We start from the raw sequence: 25,486 nt of genomic DNA on the forward strand, positions 1-25,486 counted from the left end.
ATCGAGTTGGGACCAATTAGCTTTCCCTATTTATGACATAATCAATGCTCGTGCCAAATTTCCCGTTTCTAGGACACCGGAAAGTGAGAAAAATACATTCCGTACGTAAAATTTCGACGCCAATTCTTTTGCGCTAGAATTGAATAATCGAGTTGGGACCCATTAACCTTTCCTATTTATGACATAATCAATGCCCGTGCCAAATTTCATGTTTCTATCACATTGGGAAGTGAGAGATTTAGATTATGTACATAAAATTTGGACGCTAATTCTTTTGCGCATAGAATTGAATAATTGAGTTGGGACCCATTAGCTTTTCCTATTTATGACATAATCAATGCTCGTGCCAAAGTTTACTTTTCTATGACACCGGAAAGTGAGAAAATTAGATTCCGTACGTAAAATTTGGACGCTAATTCTTTTGCGCATAGAATTGAATAAGCAGCACATGTGAAAAAGACTTGGGTATACTAATAGATCATAGACTGAACATGAGTCAACAATGTGATGCAGCAGCCAAAAAGGCAAACACAATTCTGGGATGTGTTAAGAGAAGCATAGAGTCTAGATCACGTGAGGTCATTATCCCCTCTACTCTTCCTTAGTCAGACCTCATCTGGAATACTGGGTCCAGGTCTGGGCACCCCACTTTAAAAAAGACATAGACAACCTGGAGCAAGTTCAGAGAAGAGTTACCAAGATGGTGAGCGGTCTGCAAATCATGTCCTGTGAGGAACGGTTAAAGCCGGGATGTAGCTAGAGGTTCATGGGCCCGGGTGCAAAAGTTTAGCTTGGGGGGCCCCCTTCCAGACCCCTCCAACCCCCACTCCATTTGACGGTTACTCCTTGTACATCACTTTTAGCTGCATTACTGTTTTTTTTTTTTTTTTTTAATGACCCATCAATGGATCATTAGTAGAGATGAGCGAGCACCCAAATGCTCGGGTCCTCGTTATTCGAGTCGAGTTTCTCGTAAAATTCGAGAGCTCTACTCGAGTAACGAACCCCATTGACTACAATGGGAGACTCGAGCATTTTTTTGTATGGGACCCACCAGGTGTCGAGCTTTTTTTTTTTTGGTTCGTATGTTCTCTCTCCTCTCTCTCCCTCTCCTCTCTCATCCTCCCCATCTCTCTCATCCTCCCCATCTCTCTCATCCTCCCCATCTCTCTCATCCTCCCCATCTCTCTCATCCTCCCCATCTCTCTCATCCTCCCCATCTCTCTCATCCTCCCCATCTCTCTCATCCTCCCCATCTCTCTCATCCTCCCCATCTCTCTCATCCTCCCCATCTCTCTCATCCTCCCCATCTCTCTCATCCTCCCCATCTCTCTCATCCTCCCCATCTCTCTCATCCTCCCCATCTCTCTCATCCTCCCCATCTCTCTCATCCTCCCCATCTCTCTCATCCTCCCCATCTCTCTCATCCTCCCCATCTCTCTCATCCTCCCCATCCCTCTCATCCTCCCCATCCCTCTCATCCTCCCCACCCCTCTCATCCTCCCCACCCCTCTCATCCTCCCCACCCCTCTCATCCTCCCCACCCCTCTCATCCTCCCCACCCCTCTCATCCTCCCCACCCCTCTCATCCTCCCCACCCCTCTCATCCTCCCCACCCCTCTCATCCTCCCCACCCCTCTCATCCTCCCCACCCCTCTCATCCTCCCCACCCCTCTCATCCTCCCCACCCCTCTCATCCTCCCCACCCCTCTCATCCTCCCCACCCCTCTCATCCTCCCCACCCCTCTCATCCTCCCCACCCCTCTCATCCTCCCCACCCCTCTCCTCTCTCTTCTCTCTCATCAGCCAGCCCAAAAAATTGCCGTTGACGTGCGCCGTGTCGCAGCGGGGAGGGGCCAAAACTGACATGTCACAGCGGGGAGGGACAAAAAACTGGGGTGGGGTCGAACATGGCATGATGCTCGCTCAAGTAGCGAGCACCATCGAGTATGCTAATACTCGAATGAGCATCAAGCTCGGCAGAGTACGTTCGCTCAACTCTAATCATTAATAATCAGGGGTTTTAGCAGAGTTTTAAAACATCCAGAACACAAGCCTCAAGGCATGCTTTGCTTCCCCCAAAAATAATTCTATATATTTACCCCAATACATTGGAGATATCATAACAATATATACATCACACAGAACACCCCTCGACCCTACTCCCCATCACACAAAACACCCCTCGCGCTCCCCCCAACACTCCCCATCACACTGCCCCTCGTTCTCCTCCCCCTCCCCCCCCACTCCCCATCACACAGGGTCCCCCTTGTTCTCTCCCCCCCCCCCCCCCCCCATCACACAGGTCCCACTCACTGACCGCAGTTGCTTTCACTAAGGTCTCTGCGCGGGCCAGCAGCTTCTCCTTCACACCGATGCTTCCTCCCAGACCTCTGCTCAGACTCCTCCCCTATCTGGTACTGCACTGAGATCATCAAAGGGGAGGAGTCTGAGCGGAGGTCCGGGAGGAAGCGCCGATGTGCAGAAGAAGCTACTGGCCCGCGCAGAGACATTAGTGAAAGTAATGCGGTCAGTGTGTGGTAAGGAGGCCCCCGGGGGCTCAGGGGCCGGGTCGCAATCACGACCCCAGCAACCCCTATATGTACGCTTATCGGTTAAAGGATCTGGGAATGTATAGCTTGCAGAAGAGAAGGCTGAGAGGAGACTTAATAGCTGTCTACAAATATCTGAAGGGCTGTCACAGTGCAGAGGGATCAGCTCTATTCTCATCTGCACAAGGAAAGACTAGAAGCAATGGGATGAAACTGAAAGGGAGGAGACACAAATTAGATATTAGACAGTGAGGAAGATCAATGAGTGGAACAGGTTACCACAGGAGGTGGGGAGTTTTCCTTCAATAGAAGTCTTCAGAGGCCGGACAGACATCTGTCTGGGATGATTTAGTGATCCTGCACTGGGCAGGATAGAAGATTCTCCGATGTTCCCTTCTGGAAGGTGACGACCGTCCGCAGCATCCTGAGCGGTCGTCGGCCGGGCACATCCTTGTAAGTCCGCAGATCAGGCTGTTCAAAGGAGGCGCTGGGCTTCAGTAAAGGTCCCTGCGGCGCCGACGCCATTGGTGATGTATCATCCTCCAGTAAGACCTAATATAACAGACTTGTGACTGCAGCTCTGGATGTAACTGGAGTAAAAAATGAGGATTTAACAACAGACTGCAGATTTGGAAGTGATTAGTATAAGACCTGATGAAACGGCAGAATAGTGACTGCAGCTCTGGATGTAACTGGTAAGACATGATTTAACTTGACTGTGCAGCTTTGGAGGTGGCTGAAGTATTAGGATTCAATAGCAGAATTGTGATTGTAGCTCTGGATACAACTGGAGTATAAGACAGGATGTGACTGGAATATAAGACCTGTAACAGCAGAATTTTAACTACAGCTCTAGATGTGGCTGGAGTATACGGCGTGATGTGACTGCAGCTCTGGATGTGGCTGGAGTATGCGGCGTGATGTGACTGCAGCTCTGGATGTGGCTGGAGTATGCGGCGTGATGTGACTGCAGCTCTGGATGTGGCTGGAGTATACGGCGTGATGTGACTGCAGCTCTGGATGTGGCTGGAGTATACGGCGTGATGTGACTGCAGCTCTGGATGTGGCTGGAGTATACGGCGTGATGTGACTGCAGCTCTGGATGTGGCTGGAGTATACGGCGTGATGTGACTGCAGCTCTGGATGTGGCTGGAGTATACGGCGTGATGTGACTGCAGCTCTGGATGTGGCTGGAGTATAAGAAGTAATGTTTTTGTCCCGTTCTCTTGCTATTTCTGCTGGTGACGGGCGATCCTACTCCTCGGTGATGTCCCCGCCGCCGGCCGCGGCGCCCCTCCTCCCCCCGCAGGTTGCTGCATATAATGGTATAATGCGTGGATTTACGCCTTTCTTTCTTGGGCTAAGCTGATGGAAGGTGAATGGCGCTCCGGCCGGGGGGGTCGAGGGCTCTCCAGCTATTTTGATGAAGTGTTTTTATGGGTAATGATTCCCGACTTCAATATATTTAATAGATTCCTCTCTGCAGCGCAGCTGTACGCTCAGCACTACAAAGAGCGGGCGGAAGAGTCACTTGTGTTCCTGAAAGGAGAGTTCTGTTCTGCCGGCCATGGCCGCCTCTTACACGCTGTTTATTTTCCATTACAATGGGCTGGAATTTAACCCTCAATTTGTTCTGCGGAGGAATAATGGGGAGCGGCGGCGGGCATTGTGTGATCCGCACTCTGATGTGGCCACACACTAGGCCTCATTGTACAACAATTAACGGCCCCTTTAAATGAGGGGAAGACGATGGCGGTGGAGTCCTGAGAGGGGACATCGTGACTGCAGGAGCGGAGATCACGTAGATACATTGTTAGTGCCGGAGTGGAGAGGACGACACATTGTGACTACAGGAGGGGAGATGATGCCGAGGCGCTGTTGGCGCCGGGGTAGAGATGACGTCGCCGAGGCGCTGTTGGCGCCGGGGTAGAGATGACGTCGCCGAGGCGCTGTTGGCGCCGGGGTGGGGATGACGCCGCCGAGGCGCTGTTGGCGCCGGGGTGGGGATGACGCCGCCGAGGCGCTGTTGGCGCCGGGGTGGGGATGACGCCGCCGAGGCGCTGTTGGCGCCGGGGTGGGGATGACGCCGCCGAGGCGCTGTTGGCGCCGGGGTGGGGATGACGCCGCCGAGGCGCTGTTGGCGCCGGGGTGGGGATGACGCCGCCGAGGCGCTGTTGGCGCCGGGGTGGGGATGACGCCGCCGAGGCGCTGTTGGCGCCGGGGTGGGGATGACGCCGCCGAGGCGCTGTTGGCGCCGGGGTGGGGATGACGCCGCCGAGGCGCTGTTGGCGCCGGGGTGGAGATGACGCCGCCGAGGCGCTGTTGGCGCCGGGGTGGAGATGACGCCGCCGAGGCGCTGTTGGCGCCGGGGTGGAGATGACGCCGCCGAGGCGCTGTTGGCGCCGGGGTGGAGATGACGCCGCCGAGGCGCTGTTGGCGCCGGGGTGGAGATGACGCCGCCGAGGCGCTGTTGGCGCCGGGGTGGAGATGACGCCGCCGAGGCGCTGGTGGCGCCGGGGTGGAGATGACGCCGCCGAGGCGCTGGTGGCGCCGGGGTGGAGATGACGCCGCCGAGGCGCTGGTGGCGCCGGGGTGGAGATGACGCCGCCGGGGCGCTGGTGGCGCCGGGGGGGGGGAGATGATGTAGATACAGTGCTGTGGGAAAGTTTTAGGCTGCTGTGGAATAAATGCCACAAAGTGGGGGCTTATCCACACAAACGCATGTGCGCAGTATATTGCATGTGCAATACGCAGTGAATAGAACCTACTGATTTCAGTGGGTTGCTTCACATGAGCGTATTTGGCTCGCACATTCATATTTAAACTAATTTAACTTAATTGCCCAATGAAATCAAAAGCTAATAAAGTCTTGGGGTGCATTAAAAGTGGTATAGCGGCGAGGGACGGGAACATTATCCTCCCACTATATAAGGCACTTGTCAGACCCCACATGGAATACTGCGTACAGTTCTGGTCACCGGTGCTCAGGAAAGATGTAGCAGTGCTTGAGGGGGTTCAAAGAGGGGCAACTAAATTAATAAACGGTGATCTTCAGTCTCGAAGAAAGCAGGTTTCATCAACAACACGGCAGGGGGTTCTTTACTGTAAGAGCAGTGAGACTGAGGAACTCTCTGCCTGAGGACGCGGTGATGGCAAAATCCATAGAGGAGTTTAAGAGGGACTGGATGTCTTTCTAGAGCGCTATGATATTACAGGGTATAGACATTAACCAGCTGGGTTGTTGACCCGGGTCTTGGAGTCAGGTAGGAAGGTTGATCCAGGGATTATCCTTAGTCATTATGGAGTCGGGAAGGAATTTTTTCTCCCAAATGGGCTAATTTGCTTCGGCCTCATTGGGGTTTTCTTTGCCTTGTCTTTCATCTTCGGCACTAAGTTTCCTTGGCCAACCACTGCGCTCAATGTTGCCCATTTCTTTGTCCTTCAAAGGAGCTTGACCAGCACATCTTGAAACCCCAGTCTGCTGTGAAATCTTTGGGAGAGACCTTGTTGATGCAGTATCTTGTTGCTATGCTCAGTCTTGCTGTTGAGTATGACATCTGACATGAAACTGTCTTCCACAACCTTACCTTTTGGAGCAGAGATTGGCCATTCCTCACCAGGTTTGGATCCTCCTACACTGTTTCAGTTAATAACGGTTTCAATCTACATAAAATGGTGATTATCACCTGTTTGGTATAATTGGCTAATCATACACCTGACTATAATGCTACTAAATCCCTGATGCTGTACCAAGAAGAACTGATGCGGTTTTTAAGTCAAAAGGCGGTCACACTGAATATTGTTGTGATTTAGAGTTTCCTTTTTTTTCAGTTACTTTTGCATTTTGTTAATTCACAAAAATAAACTTTTATCCCGTCTATTCCTGAAAGCTTTCTTACTTTGCAGCTTTTTTTCCTCACCTGCCTAAAACATTTGCACAGTCCTGTACATTGTTACTGCTGGAGTACAGATGATGATGAGACATTGTTACTGCTGGAGTGGATCCACCTTGACTGTACCTGCGTGTGGGACCTTGCTCAGGGTCTGATCCCTACGAACAGAATTAAGTCCACGTGGTCACATGACTGGATATAAGGCATTACAGCAAGCAGAGCTCTTGAAAATGGTATGACGATAAGTCGCACCATCTTCTAGGAAGTCACAGACCACTTGCCAACGCAGTCCTGAAGCTTCCTGAGCTCCGTTCTTCTTGTTAGCAGCCGTCCTTTTATTTTCGCTCGGCTGTAATAGTTCCTACTCTCACTTGGCTGACATTATAACCTTGGCTATAATCTCCGGCTGTGTCAACATCTCCAGCCTGCTGTGACCTCCGATGTAAGCCTTCCCCTTCGATCGTGACGCCCGGAAGCCGTTAAAAGTTGTTTCACCTTCAGCCTCGTGCATAATGAGGAGAAGGAGTCTTCAGAGCTCCGTCCGCTTCCGCCATCATCCTCCATGTGGTTTCCACCAGAGACTCCTTTCATGGCGCCTCCAATCATTGGGAGAAGTCCAACGTCCTGCGTCTACCATATGACCTCCAGCAGACGGCCAGGGATGCAGCGGCGGTGAATGGTCATCCTCCTGACTGCCGACCCCATAAATCAGGTGATGCCCTCCAGCTAGAACTACAGAACCCATCACCGCAGCCAGGGAAGTTGGGCGCAGCATTTCACTCTCCATGCTTGGTCAGTTGTAGAGTCATCACTTCTGTACAGCCGCCTTTATAGTGTGGGTACCGCTTGATCTAGAAGTGGATTTGACCACGGTGTCCGCTGTGTGGGGTACATTCTCTTACAATGGTCATTTCGGTCCGTTCACTATGTATGAACATGAGTAGGCGGCTGCGTAAAAATGACCGCGACCAACCTGAACCATGGCTTTCACACATGGTAGCCGGTGGTTTTGTGTCCCAGCAGAAATGTGGACTCCCGAGAAATGGGAATATACCAGTCTGGTATGGCGACGGCGTGCAATCCCATACCCACCTGCTAGCAGCACCCTCCATGCCCACTTCATACCCCGTCCACTGAAGTCGCACCCGACAACCAACTCCCAGTAGGATGTTTGACTTTGTTGCTTCTGACAACTCTCTTCCTGTCATGTAGAACAATAGGCTGCAGCTTCTCCAGGCGGCGGTGATGGCGACATAATAGAGTGTAGTGACAACATGTCTCCAGATCAGCAGGAGTGATAGGAGTTATCATGCTGCGGGCGAGTCCTGTACCCTGAGCCAGCGGAGTGCAAATTGTGCTAACAGTGACTGAGTGGAGAGCGCCAGCCTGTTGGCAGCAGCGGGGCACCCAGATAAAAAAACAAACACTTTTTATGATGAGAACTTGTAAAGAGCAGCGTGGGGACGTGTTTCATCTTCAGCCGCTCTAGAACACACTGCTCTGGTTTCTCCGTTTTTATCCAATTTTTAGCTGTGGCTTAACCCTTCGATGGAATCAGTCAGCACTGTGGATGGAGCCCGTGCAGGAGAGATCACGAGGACCAAAGACACCAACAGGTTGCCCTGTAGAAACCCGGTCTAGAGGCCTTTGAATCCTTCATGTCTTACTTGGGTGCCTTTGGTAGATGGCACATTCATTGAGGGGCTCTGTGATCAACTCTCTTGACTTTCGGCAGAGGCCTATTGTCAGTCTCTGTAGTGTTACACAATAGAGGCGAGCGGATTGCTTGTTGGTCCAGGTTCCATCTGTTTGTGGGTTGGTTAGCGGTTATCCAGCGGCCGATTTAGGGTTCAGTTGGACCAAATCACGAAACGGCACGCAGCACTCCTTTCTATGATACACCTCGTGCTCCGTTACTGCAAAAAGCCAGGAACATGTAGTAAAATCTATAAGGCGTGGTGACCGGCGGTATCAGTCTCATGTAGGGTGATCTATAAACCCAAGTGCACATTTTAAATGGGGAGGTCATGATTGCCCCTAACACTGTATGTATATTGGGCATCTGTCCTATATGTGGGGTCAGAGGTCATGGTTGCCCCTAAAACTTTATTTATCTAATGTAGGTGGTACAAGTTGGAATCCAAGCAAGGGAAGAGGAACAAGGAAAGGGGAGAGCTGCAGGTCAGCGTCCAGTTTATGAGAAATAACATGACGGCCAGCATGTTCGACCTCTCCATGAAGGACAAGACCCGCTCACCATTTGCGCGTCTCAAGGACAAGATGAAGGGAAGGAAGCAAGATGGGTCAGACACATCATCTGCCATCATTCCCAGCAGCTCCAATGAAAGGCATAGCATATGCGATCCCAAAGGCCCCGAAATCCACATCAAAAGCAAGCCCAAAAAGCCGTTCCTCCTGGGACCTCAGCGCCTGTCGTCGGCTCATTCCATGTCTGATTTATATGGTCCTCCGCCCTCTCGGCTGAGCGCTGGAGGACTCCCAGCTAAACAGACTCTAGACTCCATCAGCTCTGCGGAAGAGAACGGTGAGTAACTCAACATGGTGACCATCATCCATCCACACATGTTCGCACCATCTTCATCACTAACCACTCTTTAAGATTCACAGCAGTGTTCTAGATACTGGAAATGTCTGTTTTCTAGATCTCAATATGTTCTAGTCATACATGCTCACGTCTCGCCAAGGTCTACTTTCTTCACACCTTACATTACTGGACATTTTCTAGCCATCATTAGATGTTCTAGATGTCACTACTCTCCATGTTCATTGAGGATGCTATTACTGTAATTTGTCTAGATATTATATGGGACGCCATGTTTACCAGATTATGTATGTTCTTTACACTACTATTGATCAAGTTTTAGGTGCCACCATGCTCTAGTCAACCATGGTCACTACTCGGCATTGTGTATATCCTTCACACTATTACTGGCCATGTTCTAACCATCATTAGATGTTCTAGATTTCACTACTATCTATGTTCATTTTGGATACTGTCATCTAGCTACATATAATAAGGGTCCCATGCTTACCACAATATGTATGTTCTACACTCTACTACTGATTATGTTCTAGATGTCTCCATGTTCTACTAAACCATAGTCACTATTCACCATGGTGTATATTCTTCACACCATTACTGGTCATGTCGTAAACATCATTTGATATCACTACTGGATGCTAAACCTGTCTACTCTGTATAGATGATATGTAGAACCCAATGCTAACCACAATATGTGCTCTTCACACTACTGCAGATCGTGTTCTAGATGTCACTGCATTCTACTCATTCATAGTCACTACTCGTCTTTGTGTATATCCTTCACACTATTACTGGTCATGTTCTAACAATCACTAGATGTTCTAGATGTCACTACTGTCCATGTACGTTGTGGATACTATTACTGTTGTCTGTCTTGATGTCATATGGGACCCCGTGCTCACCACCTTATGTATGTTCTCCATACTACTACTGATCACGTTCTAGATGTCACCATAGTCATCCATGGTTATTACTCACCACTGTGTATATTCCTCACACTACTACTGGCCATCTTCTAGAAGTCATAACTAGATACTATAAATGACCATGGTCCAGATGCCCCTATTCTTTACATTCCATGACATTTCTTATGTATGTTCTTATATTGGCTGTTCTTATAGGTTCTTTATAAACCTAGTGTCCACAGAAGAACTGTTCTTATTACATAAATGCCTCGTGCCTCTGTTCTGACCACATCTTCCACCATAACCATCTTGTCCATCTTCTCTCTGGTCTCTCAAAAGCTGTCACTGTTTTCCAGGAAGCTTTAACTCTCCTCACAGGAGAACGATGAGCGTCGACGCCCCAAAAGATAACCCCCCGGAAAGCCAGAACCTTGAAGTGAGCTGGACTGGTGGGAACAACAAAGACCCAGTGCCCAGCGCTTCTCTGCCTCAGAAATTTGCCACACTGCCGAGACAATGGGCACCGGGAGATGAGCGCATAGAGGGTTGGGAGAGGTCTACTACATCCGGGATCTTCTCCAAAACAGCTGATGGGAAGAAGGATGGGAAGAAGAAGGAAAAGGTCAGCTTGTTTGAGAGAGTGACTGGCAAGAAGGAAGGGAAGAGGCCTGAGCGGCACAGCCAAGACATCTCCGACTGGACTCTAGAGAGCAGAACCTCAGAAGGTGTCGCCCAACAGACTGCAAACTATGAGTCCACCAATCCCTTCCGGGTGGGGAGCCGCGCTACTGAGCAACGGTAAGTGGGGTACATAGATGTCCAATGATGCTTCCACTTTTACCAACACCTCACGATGGACACAGGCCTCATATACATGACCGTATGCATATCTATGCAATATAGCACCTATAGACTGCCATGATTATACATGGGGACATGTAGCGCGCTCTATATTACGTGACGCAGAAGAAATTTTCTGCACGGAAGCTCAACATGACGGCACCTCATAATATAGACCCATAGGGTCTCAGTATGCTGCCATACAGACTCTGCCTACAAGAACCCTCACATAGTGCTTCCTGTCACGTCTCATCCTCATGTGGATTTCTAGTGTAAGATGCTGTCGGGGTGGAGCGTCTTCTTGCTATGTAGTATACAGATGTATCGAGCCTTAACCTTTTTTGAACTGTTGTACAAATATACGTTTTCAGAACATGGGTGACAGTCGCTGATGGATGGCGTCCTCCAGACGTATAGGGATTTTATTTATGTTGAACATCTTGCGCCATAGATCTCGGGGCTAGAGACACATCTGCATACAGAGCCCTGGCGGGCGGGTGGGATTATCACAGAGCGGAGACATATATATGACAGGAATGTCTACATGTTCTCCGGCCGGCGTCGCTCCGTTATCAGGAGACGAACCGTTTTCCTAATCAGCTGATGTGAAAATTTCTCAATTTGCAGCTAGCGACAGGTGTGAATGTAGAAAGTGCCTTTAATTTGAATCTGTCGTCAGAACCGCGACTGAGGACCCAGAAAAGTTATTAGCGAGGTCGCTGGGGACAGGGAAGGGGTAATTAGCCAGACCCTGGGAGATGGAGTTTAGGTAATTAAAGAAATGTGTGGCGGTGGTGCCGGACGCGGGGTTGGCTGCGTAGAATATAAGATGAAGTCAGACAGCGCGTTCACCTCGGGTACAGGACGTTTATTTAGCGCCGCATGCGGCACAGACGCCCACAGACTGAGACCTGGAACACAACTCGGTGATGGTGGCACTGTGGAGTTCGCCCTGCCATCAGTCTGAGCCCGTAAAGGCCTAAAGGGTATTTCACACGGCCCAATAGTTGGGTAAGAATGTTTTTCCGAACATTGTGTAAAAGTATCAACAATCAGCTGGCAAACAAGTATAAAAATAGTCGCTGCAATGCTTCCTCTGTTGGCCTTTGCGCCCGCCCTGTCCCTTTCGTCGACTTCTGTGTGCGCACCGGACTGGTGCTTCTGCAGACCGCGCAGCAGACTGTTTGTTCATTAGTTGTTCCGTCTGTTCAGCCCCTTTTATTGGTCGTCGATGTTCTCTGCTTCCGTCTGTTCAGCCCCCTTAATTGGTCGTCAGTGTTCTCTGCTTCCGTCTGTTCAGCCCCCTTAATTGGTCGTCAGTGTTCTCTGCTTCCGTCTGTTCAGCCCCCTTAATTGGTCGTCAGCGTTCTCTGCTTCCGTCTGTTCAGCCCCCTTAATTGGTCGTCAGCGTTCTCTGCTTCCGTCTGTTCAGCCCCCTTAATTGGTCGTCAGCGTTCTCTGCTTCCGTCTGTTCAGCCCCCTTAATTGGTCGTCAGCGTTCTCTGCTTCCGTCTGTTCAGCCCCCTTTATTGGTCGTCAGCGTTCTCTGCTTCCGTCTGTTCAGCCCCCTTTATTGGTCGTCAGCGTTCTCTGCTTCCGTCTGTTCAGCCCCCTTTATTGGTCGTCAGCGTTCTCTGCTTCCGTCTGTTCAGCCCCCTTTATTGGTCGTCAGCGTTCTCTGCTTCCGTCTGTTCAGCCCCCTTTATTGGTCGTCAGCGTTCTCTGCTTCCGTCTGTTCAGCCCCCTTTATTGGTCGTCAGCGTTCTCTGCTTTCTCTTTCAGCTCCAATACGAAGTTTTCATCGTCTGATACGACAGCACAACTGGGACGGATGAGTGGAGGGCTGGAGATGTTCCCCTCACTGCAAGGACCACTGGTGAGGACCACCTGACTCTCATAGACAAGTACAGTCATATGTTTCCTAGAAGTGTTAGAACTTAATTACTCCCAGGTTCAGGTTAGGCGCCGCTGCTCATATTCCCTGTTGGGATCTGTACAGCTTGTAGAGACTGTTCCTGACTCAGTCCCGACAGATATCAATATATACAATATTACAGGTGAGGTCTTGTTATATATACAGGTATTCGGGTCCAGGCTGGTGTGGCGTATCAGTTAGGAGGTTTTGCATTGTTTCTGTCATATTTTTGATCAGGCCCCAGTCGCTTCCACCTCTCCTTGGTTGCCCCCTCTGGTCTGGGCTGTCCTGTTGGGGGTGAGTTTTATTAGAAGCTGCTCCTCTCTGTTCTCCTTTCTGGTGCGGCCTCAGATCTGTGTCTTAAGGGCCATTCACACGGGATGATTATCGCACACAAATAAACGAAAATGCACGATAATCGGTACGTCTAAATGCAAAAGGAAAAGAAATAGTTTGGTCCGGTGTCGTCAGGAGAGCAAAATGTGATTGTTCTCAGTAAGAGAAACCAAGTAATCTTGTAGATATGATACCTTTTAATGGCTAACAAAAATACTTGTTATAGCGAGCTTTCCCACCTCTCAGGGTCCTTCCTCTGGCATAATAATATTAGGAAGGATCCTGAGGGGTCCGAAAGCTCGCTATAACATCGTGTATTTTTGTTAGCCATGAAAGGTATCATATCTACAAGGTCTAAATGCAAAACATTGTTTACGGTTTTGTTTACTTTTCGTTTGTCTCTCACTTTCAACCAGCATAAAAGTGATCACTGGATCGCAGACTTCCCACTGCGTATAAACGCTCCCTGCTTCACAGAAGGCAGCGGGGATCTGCCTGCCTAAGTGCTCTGCATGAGCGCTAACAACTAGCGATGACGTCATCCGCTCCAGCAGATCGTTTAGCCGACAGTCGTCCTGTGTAAATGAAACATTAGGCTTCTCCTTCAAGGAATCCTCACAGCTGGAGAGTTGTTCTCCGTTGATCACCATCTTCTCTGTCCTCCTCCAATAACTTTCAACTTTAATTGGCACTTGAGGAACACAGAAAACTGAGATTCCTGAAGAGGTCTCCGTCTTCTCGCTCCCCCGCCGTCGCCTTCTCGCGTCCCCCGCCGCCGCCTCCTCCTCGCTCGCGTCCCCCGCCGCCGCCTCCTCCTCGCTCGCGTCCCCCGCCGCCGCCTCCTCCTCGCTCGCGTCCCCCGCCGCCTCCTCCTCGCTCGCGTCCCCCGCCGCCTCCTCCTCGCTCGCGTCCCCCGCCGCCTCCTCGCTCGCGTCCCCCGCCGCCGTCGCCTCCTCGCTCGCGTCCCCCGCCGTCTTCTTCTCTTATCAAGTCTCCTTATCTCGCCCCTTGGTCTTGGATCACAATCTTATCCTGCCTCTTGGCCTCGGGCCGACACCCCCCCCCCCCCCCCCCCAGCTCGCCCCCTTGGCTTTGGGTCACCTGTTTATCTGGCTGATGCCATTTTCTGTGAGCTGAGTGGAGGATAGGACTGGTAGGAGGATAGGTGATAATGCAGCTTCATGTCACGGTGCTCCCCACCCTTATACAATATAAATCTCTATCTCACCTGCTCTCAGACTTCTGGTTATGTTGCCAGTGAATGAACAGAGTTGGATCTGAAGGGATCCTCTTAAATGGATTGTCCAGGATTAGAAAAACATGGCTGCCTCTTCAAAAGCAGTGCCACATCTTTCTACAGGTTGCGCATGGTACTGCAGCTCCACTGCACTGAAATGAATAGGACTGAGCTTCAGTACCACTAACAACCCATAGACACGCGAGGTGCTGTTTGTGAAGAGGCCGCCATGTTTTCCTGCTCCCATACAATCCCTTCACTGGTGGAGATTTCCGCTGCATTCTCCCCGCGATCCGCTGTACATCTGTCAGAATCTCTGCAATGTATAATCAACCATAGAGAAAGCGCTGCTCTCCGCCATTAACCCCTCATACACTGCAATCCATGCTGCGGTGGTGGGTGATGTCTACATGTGAGAACCTGGGCCCCGTCACCAGCAGAGGGCAACCTGCCATAGCACCTGAACTGAGGCCGAGAAGTAAGAATCCCCCCACGCTTCTCGAAGGTATCTCCTCCATAACTGGAGGAGATTAACCCCTTGGAGATTGTTGTAAGGTGTAATAATGACTGTATGATTCCTCAAATCGGCTAATGACCGACCGAACAGCATGGGTGAAAAGGACAAAACCAGATCCAAAATATATAAAAAGAAGTGAAATTGCATTAATTCACCCCCTAATAATCGGTGTGGTTGTCTGGCCGTTATACACTGTATACTGGTAATGGCTCTGCAGTGTATATAGCGCAGATACTGTACAGGGGCTGGTATATAAGTGACATCTCTATTAGGTTGCTGTACAGGGGGACTATGTGCTGATATATAAGGCATGTATGATACGGTACAGAGCAGATACTATGCAGGGTTTCCATGTGCTGATGTATAACCCATGTATTATATACTACAGAGCAGATACTATGCAGGGTTCCACGTGCTGATATGTAGGACACACATACTCTACACTCATTGACAAAAATATAACACCCAGATGGAGTTTTGATAATCGGAGGAAACTTTCTGTGGTTGAATATGTTGGTTTACAGAATCAGGGATCACAACATCCGAGGGACAGGACAAGTTCATTGGAGGAAAACTGTACAAGTGGGCGGAGGCTCTAGTACCCGGCTGGCCACATGGTATCCCAAAGATTTTGCAACTGGGCTTCTAGATTGTTCACACTCGTAGGCGGTCGAAGTTGGCGTCCCAGTGGGTCCCATAAATGCTCGATCAGGGATAAATCTGGCAACCGGGCAGCCACAGAAGTGTGACAATGTTGTAGGGGCTTCCTGTGACCCCCTTGTGGGTGAGGCCGGGCATTATCCTGCTGGAAGCCACCATGAAAGGAACACATGTGACTGCAGGATGTCCTGAACATATCACTGAGCTGTCATTGTCCCTTGTACCACTACTAGGGGGACCGACTGTCGTATGTGATGGCCCCCAGACCATAACACCAGCAGGGGGCAGTGTGCCGCTCCACAGCAAAGGCAGGATTGAGGCGCTCACCCTGAGGTCTCCAGACATGAACATGGCCGTCATCAGCACCCAAACAATACCTGGATTGATCGCTGAGGATGACCCACTTCTACTCCGTAGCGTCCAGTTTCATCGCTCACGACCTCACTGCACACAGAGGCGATGTTGCTGGGTGTTAATGACAGGACACGTGATGGGCGCCATGACAGTGAATTTCCATTTAAGTTCCCGGAAATGGTCCTGACAGAGCCAGGAGTCTGTAATGAAGGGGCCACCAGTGGCGGACAACGGTGGATCAAACAATCCTCTCCACTGGTGGTCTGTCTAGGCCGTCCAGATTCTGTACGCCCTGTGTGCACAGTCACGTGAGCACGGCTCCCAACACCTCCTAATGGCTTTGTCAGAACGGCCTAGATGGCGGTAGTTCATCGTAATGACCATCTGGCTTCTCTCCTTCCAATGATGCGCCCCCTCTGTTAACTGGGCAACACGTCTTCTCTACTTCGTAGAGACGTCTAGTAGTCGGCCATCTCTCCACAAGACATACACTACAACGGAGCCTCCGAGTCCTTTCACAGGGCAACAGGGGAAGCACTTTCACAGCCTCTGGTGACAAGACTCCGTGCCTAATCAGACCACGATGGTAATCGCTGCATATCTGCTGGAGACATAACTGCAGGACGAGTTTTACGGCGATCCAACATTTCCATCTGGGGGTGTTATTTTTTTTGTCAAGAAGTATATAGAGAGCAAACCCTACACAGTTCCCCTGCGGGGAAATACATCACATGAGTATATAGGGTCACCGTACTTATACGGAGGACGTGATTGTCAATCACACTCTGCTAAGCCACACCCACATCCCACACTTTTTTTTTTTAAACCTTGGCCAATACTTTTTGGTGAGATAGTTGTTAACCTTAATAATCTGGCATCTGATAATCCAGCAGAGAGCTGACTGTTGTATGCAGTGAGGGCAGCAGCTCCTGTGTCTGTACACGGGTTTCTGTGGCGTGACCCCGTGTTACGCATCATGTGATGTGGTAATGGTCACGGCCGGCTTTGTAGTCAGCGATGTCCTTGTGGCGGAGTATCAGTAGGAGCCATCACTTATAATTGGGTCTCTCACACACCTGCAGCTTTTAATGATGTGTGCGGCGAGGAGGAGGAGGGAGCGCCGGGCATTCAGCCGCTATCTGCCTTCTCGGTAAACAAGCTTCCTCCTCTCTGCTGTTCCTGCCCATCCTCCACACGGACGCATTTAGGAATGTTCTCTCATTAGAGCCATAATTACACATCACTACGTTGTATCTGCAGCCAGTGATGGAGGTACATGGACTGTACCCATGGAGCGGCCCAACAACAACCCCCAACATCTGCACAACTGTCCTGATGCTCTGCCACTATGATCCTCCACCGAGCTTCATCACTACGATCCACCACTATTCATCTCCACCATAATCCTCCACCACTATACTCCTCCAAGTGCTCCATCACCATGATCTACTCCTATCCACCACTATAATCCTCCAATGTTCTCCATCACATGATCCACCACTATCCTCTAGTATAATCCTCCAACGTGCTCTATCACCATATCCACCACTATTCATCTCCACCATAATCCTCCACCACTATAATCCTCCAAATGCTCCATCACCATGATCTACCACTATCCACCACTATAATCCTCTAAGTGCTCCATCACCATGATCCACCACTATCCTCTACTATAATCCTCCAACGTGCTCTGTCACCATGATCCACCACTATAATCCTCCAATGTGTTCCATCACCATGATCCACCACTATAATCCTACAAGTGCTCCATCACCATGATCCACCACTATAATCCTCCAATGTTGTCCATCACATGATCCACCACTATCGTCTACTATAATCCTCCAACGTGCTCTGTCACCATGATCCATCACTATAATCCTCCAATGTGTTCCATCACCATGATCCACCACTGTAATCCTACAAGTGCTCCATCATCATGATCCACCACTATAATCCTCCATATTCTATCACCATAATTCACCACTATTCTCTACCATAATCCCCTAACGTGCTCCGTCACCATGATCCACCACTACCCTCCACTATAATCTTCCAACATTCTCCGTCACCATGAACCACCCCCTATCCTCTACTATAATCCTCCAACGTGCTCAATCGTCATGACCCCCCACTATAATCCTCCAATGTTCTGTCACTATAATCCACCAATATGATCCTCCAACGTGCTCCATGACCGTGATCCACTACTATCCTCTACTACAATCCATCAACGTGCTCCACCACCATGATTCACCAATAGCCTCCACTATAATCCTTCAATGTTCTCCATCGCCATGATCCACCACTATCCTCCACTATAATCCTCCAACGTGCTCTGTCACCATAATCCACCACTATGATCCTCCAACGTGCTCTGTCACCACTATCCTCTACTATAATCCTCCAAACATTCTTGGTCACCATGATCCTCCACTAAACTCCTCCAATGCTGTCCTTCACCATGATCCACCACTATCCTCCTACTATAATCCTCCAACGTGCTCCATCACCATGATCCACCACTATATAATCCGCCAACATGCTCTATCACCATGATCCACCACTATTCTCTACCATTCTCTAACAAATTAGAGGTCAATGGAGGGCCCTCAAAAATGATTTCAGGGACTTGGGGTCCAAGCTTAGGGCGAGGACCTCCAGGGTAGTTTTCTCGGAAATACTGCCTGCACCTAAAGCCACACTAGAAAGGCAGCAGGATCTTAAGGAGGTAAACAAGGTGCTCCGAAATTGGTGTAAGAAGGAGGGATTTGGGTTCCTGGAGCACTGGGCTGACTTTGCTGTCGGCTACAGGCTCTACCGTAGGGACGGGCTGCATCTTAATGGGGAGGGTGCAGCTGTGCTGGGGGAGAAGATGGCTAGAAGGCTGTAGGAGTGTTTAAACTAGGGACTGGGGGAGGGCAAAAAGAGAAATAAGGGGGTAGTCAGCGTAGCTAGTCACCTGGGTCTAAGCAATGGGAATGGGGGTCGAGCAGGGGGTGGGGTTAGTACAGTTAGAACTGACAGAACAGCCAATAGTACCATTAGTTACAAAATGAATTTAAAGAACAAAAAAACTGTATAAATTTTATGACCATGAATGCAAGAAGTCTGATCGGTAAAGTGGGTGAGCTTGAAGCGAGAATGACTGATGAAAACTATGATAGTCGGAAGAACGGAAACATGACTTGATGATAAGTGCGATTGGGCGGTAAATTTACAGGGTTACAACCTCTTTAGAAGAGACCGTGGAAACCAGAAAGTGGGAGGGGTATGTCTGTACATTAAATCGTACTTATTGCCGAGGCTACGAGAAGATATAGGGGTAGGAGACGAACAGGTGGAATCTCTGTGGGTAGAAATACAGCGAGAAAAAAAATAACAAAATCCTGATAGGGGTCTTCTATAGGCCACCAAAAGCAACAGAAGAAACTGAAACCTTACTATTAAGGCAGATAGAAGAGGTGTCAAACCGCAACGAAGTAATTATCATGGGGGACTTTAATTATCCAGATATAATATGGGAAAACGAAACCTGCAAATCTCACAAGGGTGAGATCAATTAAAGATAACTACCTTACCCAACTTGTTCAGGGGCCAACTAGAGGGAGGGCCACTCTGGACTTAGTACTAACTAATAAACCGGAGCGAATAATGGGGGTGCAGGTTGAGGGGCACTTGGGGACCAGTGACCACAATATAATTAACTTCCAGCTGTCATTCCATAAGAAACCTTATCAGGGAGCGACAAATAAACTAAACTTGAGTAAAGCAAAATTTGATCAGCTTAGAACTACTATCGGTAACATTAATTGGGACAACATCCTCAAAAATATCAGTACAGAGCACAAATGGGAAAAGTGTAAAAGGATCCTAATCACCTCATGTGAGCAGTTAATTCCCTTTAAAAATAAAAGAACTTCAAGTAAAAGGAAACCAATGTGGCTCGACAAGACGGTAAGAGAGGCAATAAACGAAAAAAAAGAAAGCGTTCAAACTACTAAAGCAAGAAGGCAGCGAAGAAGCGCTAAAATCATACAGGGAAAAAAACAAAATATGCAAAGCTAAGATCAAAACTGCTAAGGAGGAGGCAGAAAGACTGATCGCCAAAGAGAGCAAAAACAACCCGAAACTATTTAACTATATTAACAGCAAAAGGATTTGCAGTGAGAGCACTGGCCCTTTAACAAATAATGTAGGAGAGATCATAGAAGACGATGGAGGGAAGGCAAATCTATTAGTTTCTTTTCAAGCGTATTCACAAACGAAAACGAATTCCCCCATAAAATGCAGGGGAATAAAATGAACCCCACACAGAATATCTCATACCTAACGCAGGAGGAAGTGCAGAACCGGTTAAAGAAGATTAAAATCGATAAATCGCCAGGCTCAGATGGAATACATCCAAGAGTCCTAAGGGAACTAAGTGAGGAGATAGCCAGGCCGCTATATCTAATATTTATGGATACTATCAAGACCGGGGTTGTACCACTGGATTGGCACATTGCCGACGTGGTTCCAATTTATAAAAAGGGGTCCAAAAGTGAGCCTGGTAACTACAGGCCGGTAAGTCTCACTTCAGTAACTGGAGAAATATTCGCAGGGATTCTGAGAGACGCCATCAATGAGTACCTCAAGGAGAACAACGGTATAACTCCTCACCAGCATGGATACATGAAGGGTCGATCGTGTCAGACCAATCTGACCAGCTTCTACGATGAAGTAAGGCTGGACCTGGGAGAGTCTTATCGATCTTGTGTATCTGGACTTCTCTAAAGCATTTGACACAGTGCCACATAATAGACTGATATATAAAATGAGGCAGCTCAGATTGGGTGAAAACGTGTGTAATTGGGTAAAGAATTGGCTCAGAGATAGAAAGCAGAGGGTGGTAATAAATGGTGCGTACTCTGATTGGGCCACTGTCGCTAGTGGGGTGCCACAGGGTTCAGTATTAGGCCCCACTCTGTTCAATATACTTATCAATGACCTGATAGAGGGGCTGCACAGTAAAATATCAATATTTGCAGATGACACAAAATTATACAATATAATCAATGCAACGGAGGACAATGTGCGGCTACAAACGGACCGAGATAAGCTGGGGGCTTGGGCAGGAAAATGGCAAATGAAGTTTGATGTTGATAAATATAAGGTTATGCACATGAGAAATGGATGTCACCAATATACACTAAATGGGGTACTGCTAGGGAAAGGTGAGATGGAAAAAGGCCTGGGGGTACTAGTGGACTGTAGATTAAACTGGATTAACCAATGCCAGTCAGCTGCTGCAAAAGCTAAAAAAGTCCTGGGGTGCATTAAAAGAGGTATAGGGGCGAGGGGCGAGAACATTATCCTCCCACTATATAAGGCACTTGTCAGGCCTCACATGGAATACTGCGTACAGTTCTGGTCACCGGTGCTCAGGAAAGATGTCACAGTGCTTGAGGGGGTTCAAAGAAGGGCAGCTAAACTAATACGTAGAATGAAGGGACTGGAATAGGGGAGAGGTATCAAAATTGGGATTATTTACCCTGGAAACAAGACGGCTAAGGGGCGATCAAATAAATATGTATAAATACATGAGGGGACAATACAAGGATCTCTCCCATGATCTGGTTATACCCAGGACTGCGACGGTAACGAGAGGGCAGGTTTCATCGCCAACACAGAAAAGGGTTCTTTACTGTAAGAGCAGTGAGACTGTGGAACTCTCTGCCTGAGGAAGTGGTGATGGCAAAATCCATAGAGGAGTTTAAAAGGGGACTTGATGTCTTTTTAGAGCGGAAGGATATTATAGGTTATAAATAGAGATAAGCGAACGTACTCGGATAAGCACTAATCGTCCGAGTAATGTGCCTTATCCGAGTATCGCTGTACTCGTCTTGAAAGATTCGGGGAGCGCCGCTGCTGACAGGTGAGTTGCGGCGGGGAGCAGGGGAAAGCGGGCGGGAGAGAAGGAGAGAAAGATCTCCCCTCCGTTCCTCCCGGCTCTCCCCTGCAGCTCCCCGCTCCGCGGCACTCCCCGAATCTTTCAAGACGAGTAGTGCTTATCCGAGTACGTTCGCTCATCTCTAGTTATAAATCTTAGGTTAATTGTTAATCCGGGTATACAGACAGGTAGGAACTATCAGGGGTTGGTCCAGGGTTTAGTCTGATTGCCATTAGGGAGTCGGGAAGGAATTTTCCCCCAAATGGGCTAATTAGCTGCTGCCTCTTGGGTTTTTTGCCTTCCTCCGGATCAACAACATAGGAGGATAACAGGCTGGACTAGATGGACATTGTCCTAATTCAGCCTTACATACTATGTGACTCTATAATCCTCCAAAGTGCTCCATCACATGATCCACCACTATTCTCTACCATAATCCTCCAACGTGCTCCGTCACATGATCCACCACTATGCTCCTCTGCTATCCTCCATATCTGTGCTTCACCACTATTCTTCACCACTTTGCATTACTGCTATGCCTAACCACTATGATCCTCCTCCATGCTCTGTCACCACGTTCCACCACTATTCTACTCTATCACAATCTTCCTCCACCACTATCCTCTAGCTCTATGCCCCATCACTATTCTTCTCCACCACTATGCTTTACCACGACAATCCTCCATCATGTTCCACCATGATTTTCCACCACAGTGCTCTGCCACTATGTCACAGTGGATTATTGCCACCACTATAATTATTCACTGTGTTCCATCACCATGATCCTTTATGATCCACCACTGTTTTTCTCCACAATCATCCTTAACCACTATAATTCACCCCATACCTTGTCCGCTACTATGCTTTTTCACTATCTTCCAACACAATCCTCCATCTCTATGCTCCACCACTATGTTTCACACTATTTAACTCCACCATGATCCTCCTCTATCATTCAGCCTAGTACTCCATCTAGAACAGTGCTCCACCAGTGTTGTTTCAGACCTCCCATCTGCCGATGTCCACATTCTGAAGATGCACATCCCCTGCTGTTGTGAGCTCTCTTTCTTGGGGTAGCTATGGTGGTTTTCACCCTGGCTGTATCCCAGGAACATCTAGTTTGCCCCCTTAGGTTGAGCATAGTGTTGTCCATTGAGTTCAGTAGTTGACAGGCCGGGGGTGGGCAGCTCCTGAGACATGGTGATGACATATGATGAGTCTTGTCCCGGTTATGATCTCATGTTCACATTTTCGTCCTAGGAGCAGAATCCCTTTGAGGGTTCCGGCGCCTACAGTCACCTGACTCGCACGGAGGTGGAGCGGGAGTTAATGAAGCACAAGGAACTACTGAAGAAGAAGGACAGTCACATCCGGGAGCTGGAGGACTACATAGACAACCTGTTGGTACGAGTGATGGAGGAGACTCCCAGCATCCTGCGGGTGCCCTATGTGCCTTCCAGGAAAGCGGGTAAATTCCCTCAGAGCTAGCTAACAAAGCCAAGAGAGCGCTGGACACATAGCGGCCATGGTCTCCTTATGGATGTCGTGACTGCCTATTTCTTGAACTCTTTTTGTGAAGACTCCAAATACAAGAAAAGTACAATATGAGAGACTGAAGCATGGCTGCCAGTCCCGTGTGAGGACCCATGTGGTCTCTGGTGCTCTTCTGTGGGACTGGCTCTTAGAAAGCATGATGAGAGTGCTGGGGCGGAGGGTTGGACTTGGCCTCCAGACCCCGTTGTAGATAAGTGTACCCGTGGAGTGGTGGCATGTGGTCGGAGTGGTGCTCCCGCCTGTCCTCCCCGCTCCTCGGTGTCCTCACAGTATTATGTTCTGCATTGGTGGATGATTGATTCTTCTTCATGATGATTGTTTTATTGAACTGATGGGAAATGCTGCAGTTTCTGAGCCGCGATGAAATCTGTTATTCGAATTATCCTACGGCACATAAGTTATTTATCCCGGTACGAAGCTTTACCTGCTCAGTACGTCTCCCCGCCAGGTGTCTTCCATCACTGCTGAGTCCTCCCATAATGCACCTGTCAGGGAAGAGCACCTTCCATTAATGCTAGTGTAGTCCTCCCATAATGCACCTGCCATATAAAAGCAGCCTTTATTAATGATTGTATGCTCCTCTTTCCATAATGCACCTGTCATGGAGGAGTGGCCCCTATTAATGCAGGTGTGGCCCCCAGCTCTTCCTCCCCTATGATCAGCCTCATTGTGCTCACCTGCAGCCCCCCTTTAGAGACGGAAGCTTCATACCGGCAGCGTACGGGGTTCAGTACTTCAGCCTTATTTTATACAGTGTCAACAGGTGTGACGATCCAGGTATAACCGACCCCTCACGATGCCAAATGTGACCCCCTAATACAGTATTTAATGCACAGTGACTTGTGGTCATTACTGCGCTTGTGGAGTAACCTGCACCACTAGGACCTTTGAGGGCGAGTCATGTGACAGAGGGTGGGGGGTCCCTGCAAATGCCATACATCTCGCCATCAGGAGTCTCCAGCGAGCGCGTGAGGAGACATCACTGTAACGCTTCCGTCGTAGACTTCAGGCGCCATTTTGTATTAAACTATGCAAGAGCTGGTGTTTATCACCCAGTCCTGTGCGGCGGAGATGCCTCCCGCCACGGCAGTCTCCGATGGGCGCTTGACAGATGGAGGCGACATCAGGAATGTGTTATGGAAATGTTGCAGCGGAACAAGCTGATGCAAGCAATGTATGGGACGTGGCGGCGGCGGCGGAGTGCGAGCCTCTTCACCATGCAGCGTTATTACAGCCGCTTCCTCCTTGACGCTGTTTCCACATCGTCTGTCAATTTGGTTTCTCAGCGAGTTGAGGCTTGCAGAGCGCGGCGCCTCGTATCCCTTCTCCAGGCTGATGTAAATGAGGCGCTGAAGACTGAAAGACTCGCACAGTCCTGCTGCTCAGCGGTGGAGCGTCCTCTGACCAGCAGTAAGACTAGTCAGTGTGGGGCGCCCCAGAAGTCAGGAACCCCACCATTCAACAGCAGCAAGGAGATCCCCGTGGCCCCAAGGGTCCCGGCTGAAGGAGTGTCCCAGCTGACGTCTTGTCTCCAGCCTTAAGTCCCGATCCTTCAGTTCTGCTGGGCTGAACCTCCCGTGAGCGGGACTACCGCCGGACGTATGGTGGGTCCCGCATCGCCTTCCACATCGGGTGTGCTGCCCTGTTAGTCGGATCCTTGATGTATCTTGTTACCAGTCGTTGATGTCCACAGTTTGCGGTTGTTTCTTGTCCGTGTTTTTCCGTTTTGTCACATTCCACATAAATAATAAACCTTTCGTGAAATTCCAGATCCAGAACTGCATCAGACGCCCCTCGGGGGTGCAGGAGGGTTCTGTGACTACATGGCATCCCGCTGTTGTTGTTTTATTATATTCTGCAGTAAATACTAAATCTTGGGGTATCCATGGCTGGCACCAGCAGCGGGCATATCTGGCCCTATACCACTGGGCGAGCTGGTCCATAGTCATCTCAGAACATGCTCTACACTTAATAAGCCAGGGATATGGGAAAGAGGGGGTGCTGTGACTATATGGCCCAAACCCCCACTAACATCTGAAACTGATGCTACAGCTGTATGAGCTCTGCATGGGGGAGCTAGTATGTTCATACGCATGCCAGTATGTGGGCGCTTGTATGCTCATATGCACACCTGTATGCTCATATGCACACCTGTATGCTCATATGCACACCTGTATGAGGGACCTGTATGCTCATATGCACACCTGTATGCGCGACATGTATGC

General features: G+C 49.3%; 1 protein-coding gene across 1 annotated transcript in view; it reads left to right on the forward strand.

Moving 5' to 3' along the window:
* Positions 1-25,090, forward strand: part of RAB11FIP2 (RAB11 family interacting protein 2) — a 33,832-nt gene extending 8,742 nt beyond the window's left edge. The window contains exons 4-7 of the mRNA XM_066601377.1: positions 8,569-8,990; positions 10,270-10,711; positions 12,536-12,629; positions 22,968-25,090. Coding sequence (XP_066457474.1) covers positions 8,569-8,990; positions 10,270-10,711; positions 12,536-12,629; positions 22,968-23,195 — 1,186 coding nt within the window. The 3' untranslated portion in view covers positions 23,196-25,090. The remainder of the gene's footprint in view (positions 1-8,568; positions 8,991-10,269; positions 10,712-12,535; positions 12,630-22,967) is intronic.
* Positions 25,091-25,486: the final 396 nt, after the last annotated feature.

This window comes from Eleutherodactylus coqui, chromosome 4 (assembly GCF_035609145.1).
Source record: "Eleutherodactylus coqui strain aEleCoq1 chromosome 4, aEleCoq1.hap1, whole genome shotgun sequence".
In the NCBI taxonomy this organism is placed as follows: Eukaryota; Metazoa; Chordata; class Amphibia; order Anura; family Eleutherodactylidae; genus Eleutherodactylus; species Eleutherodactylus coqui.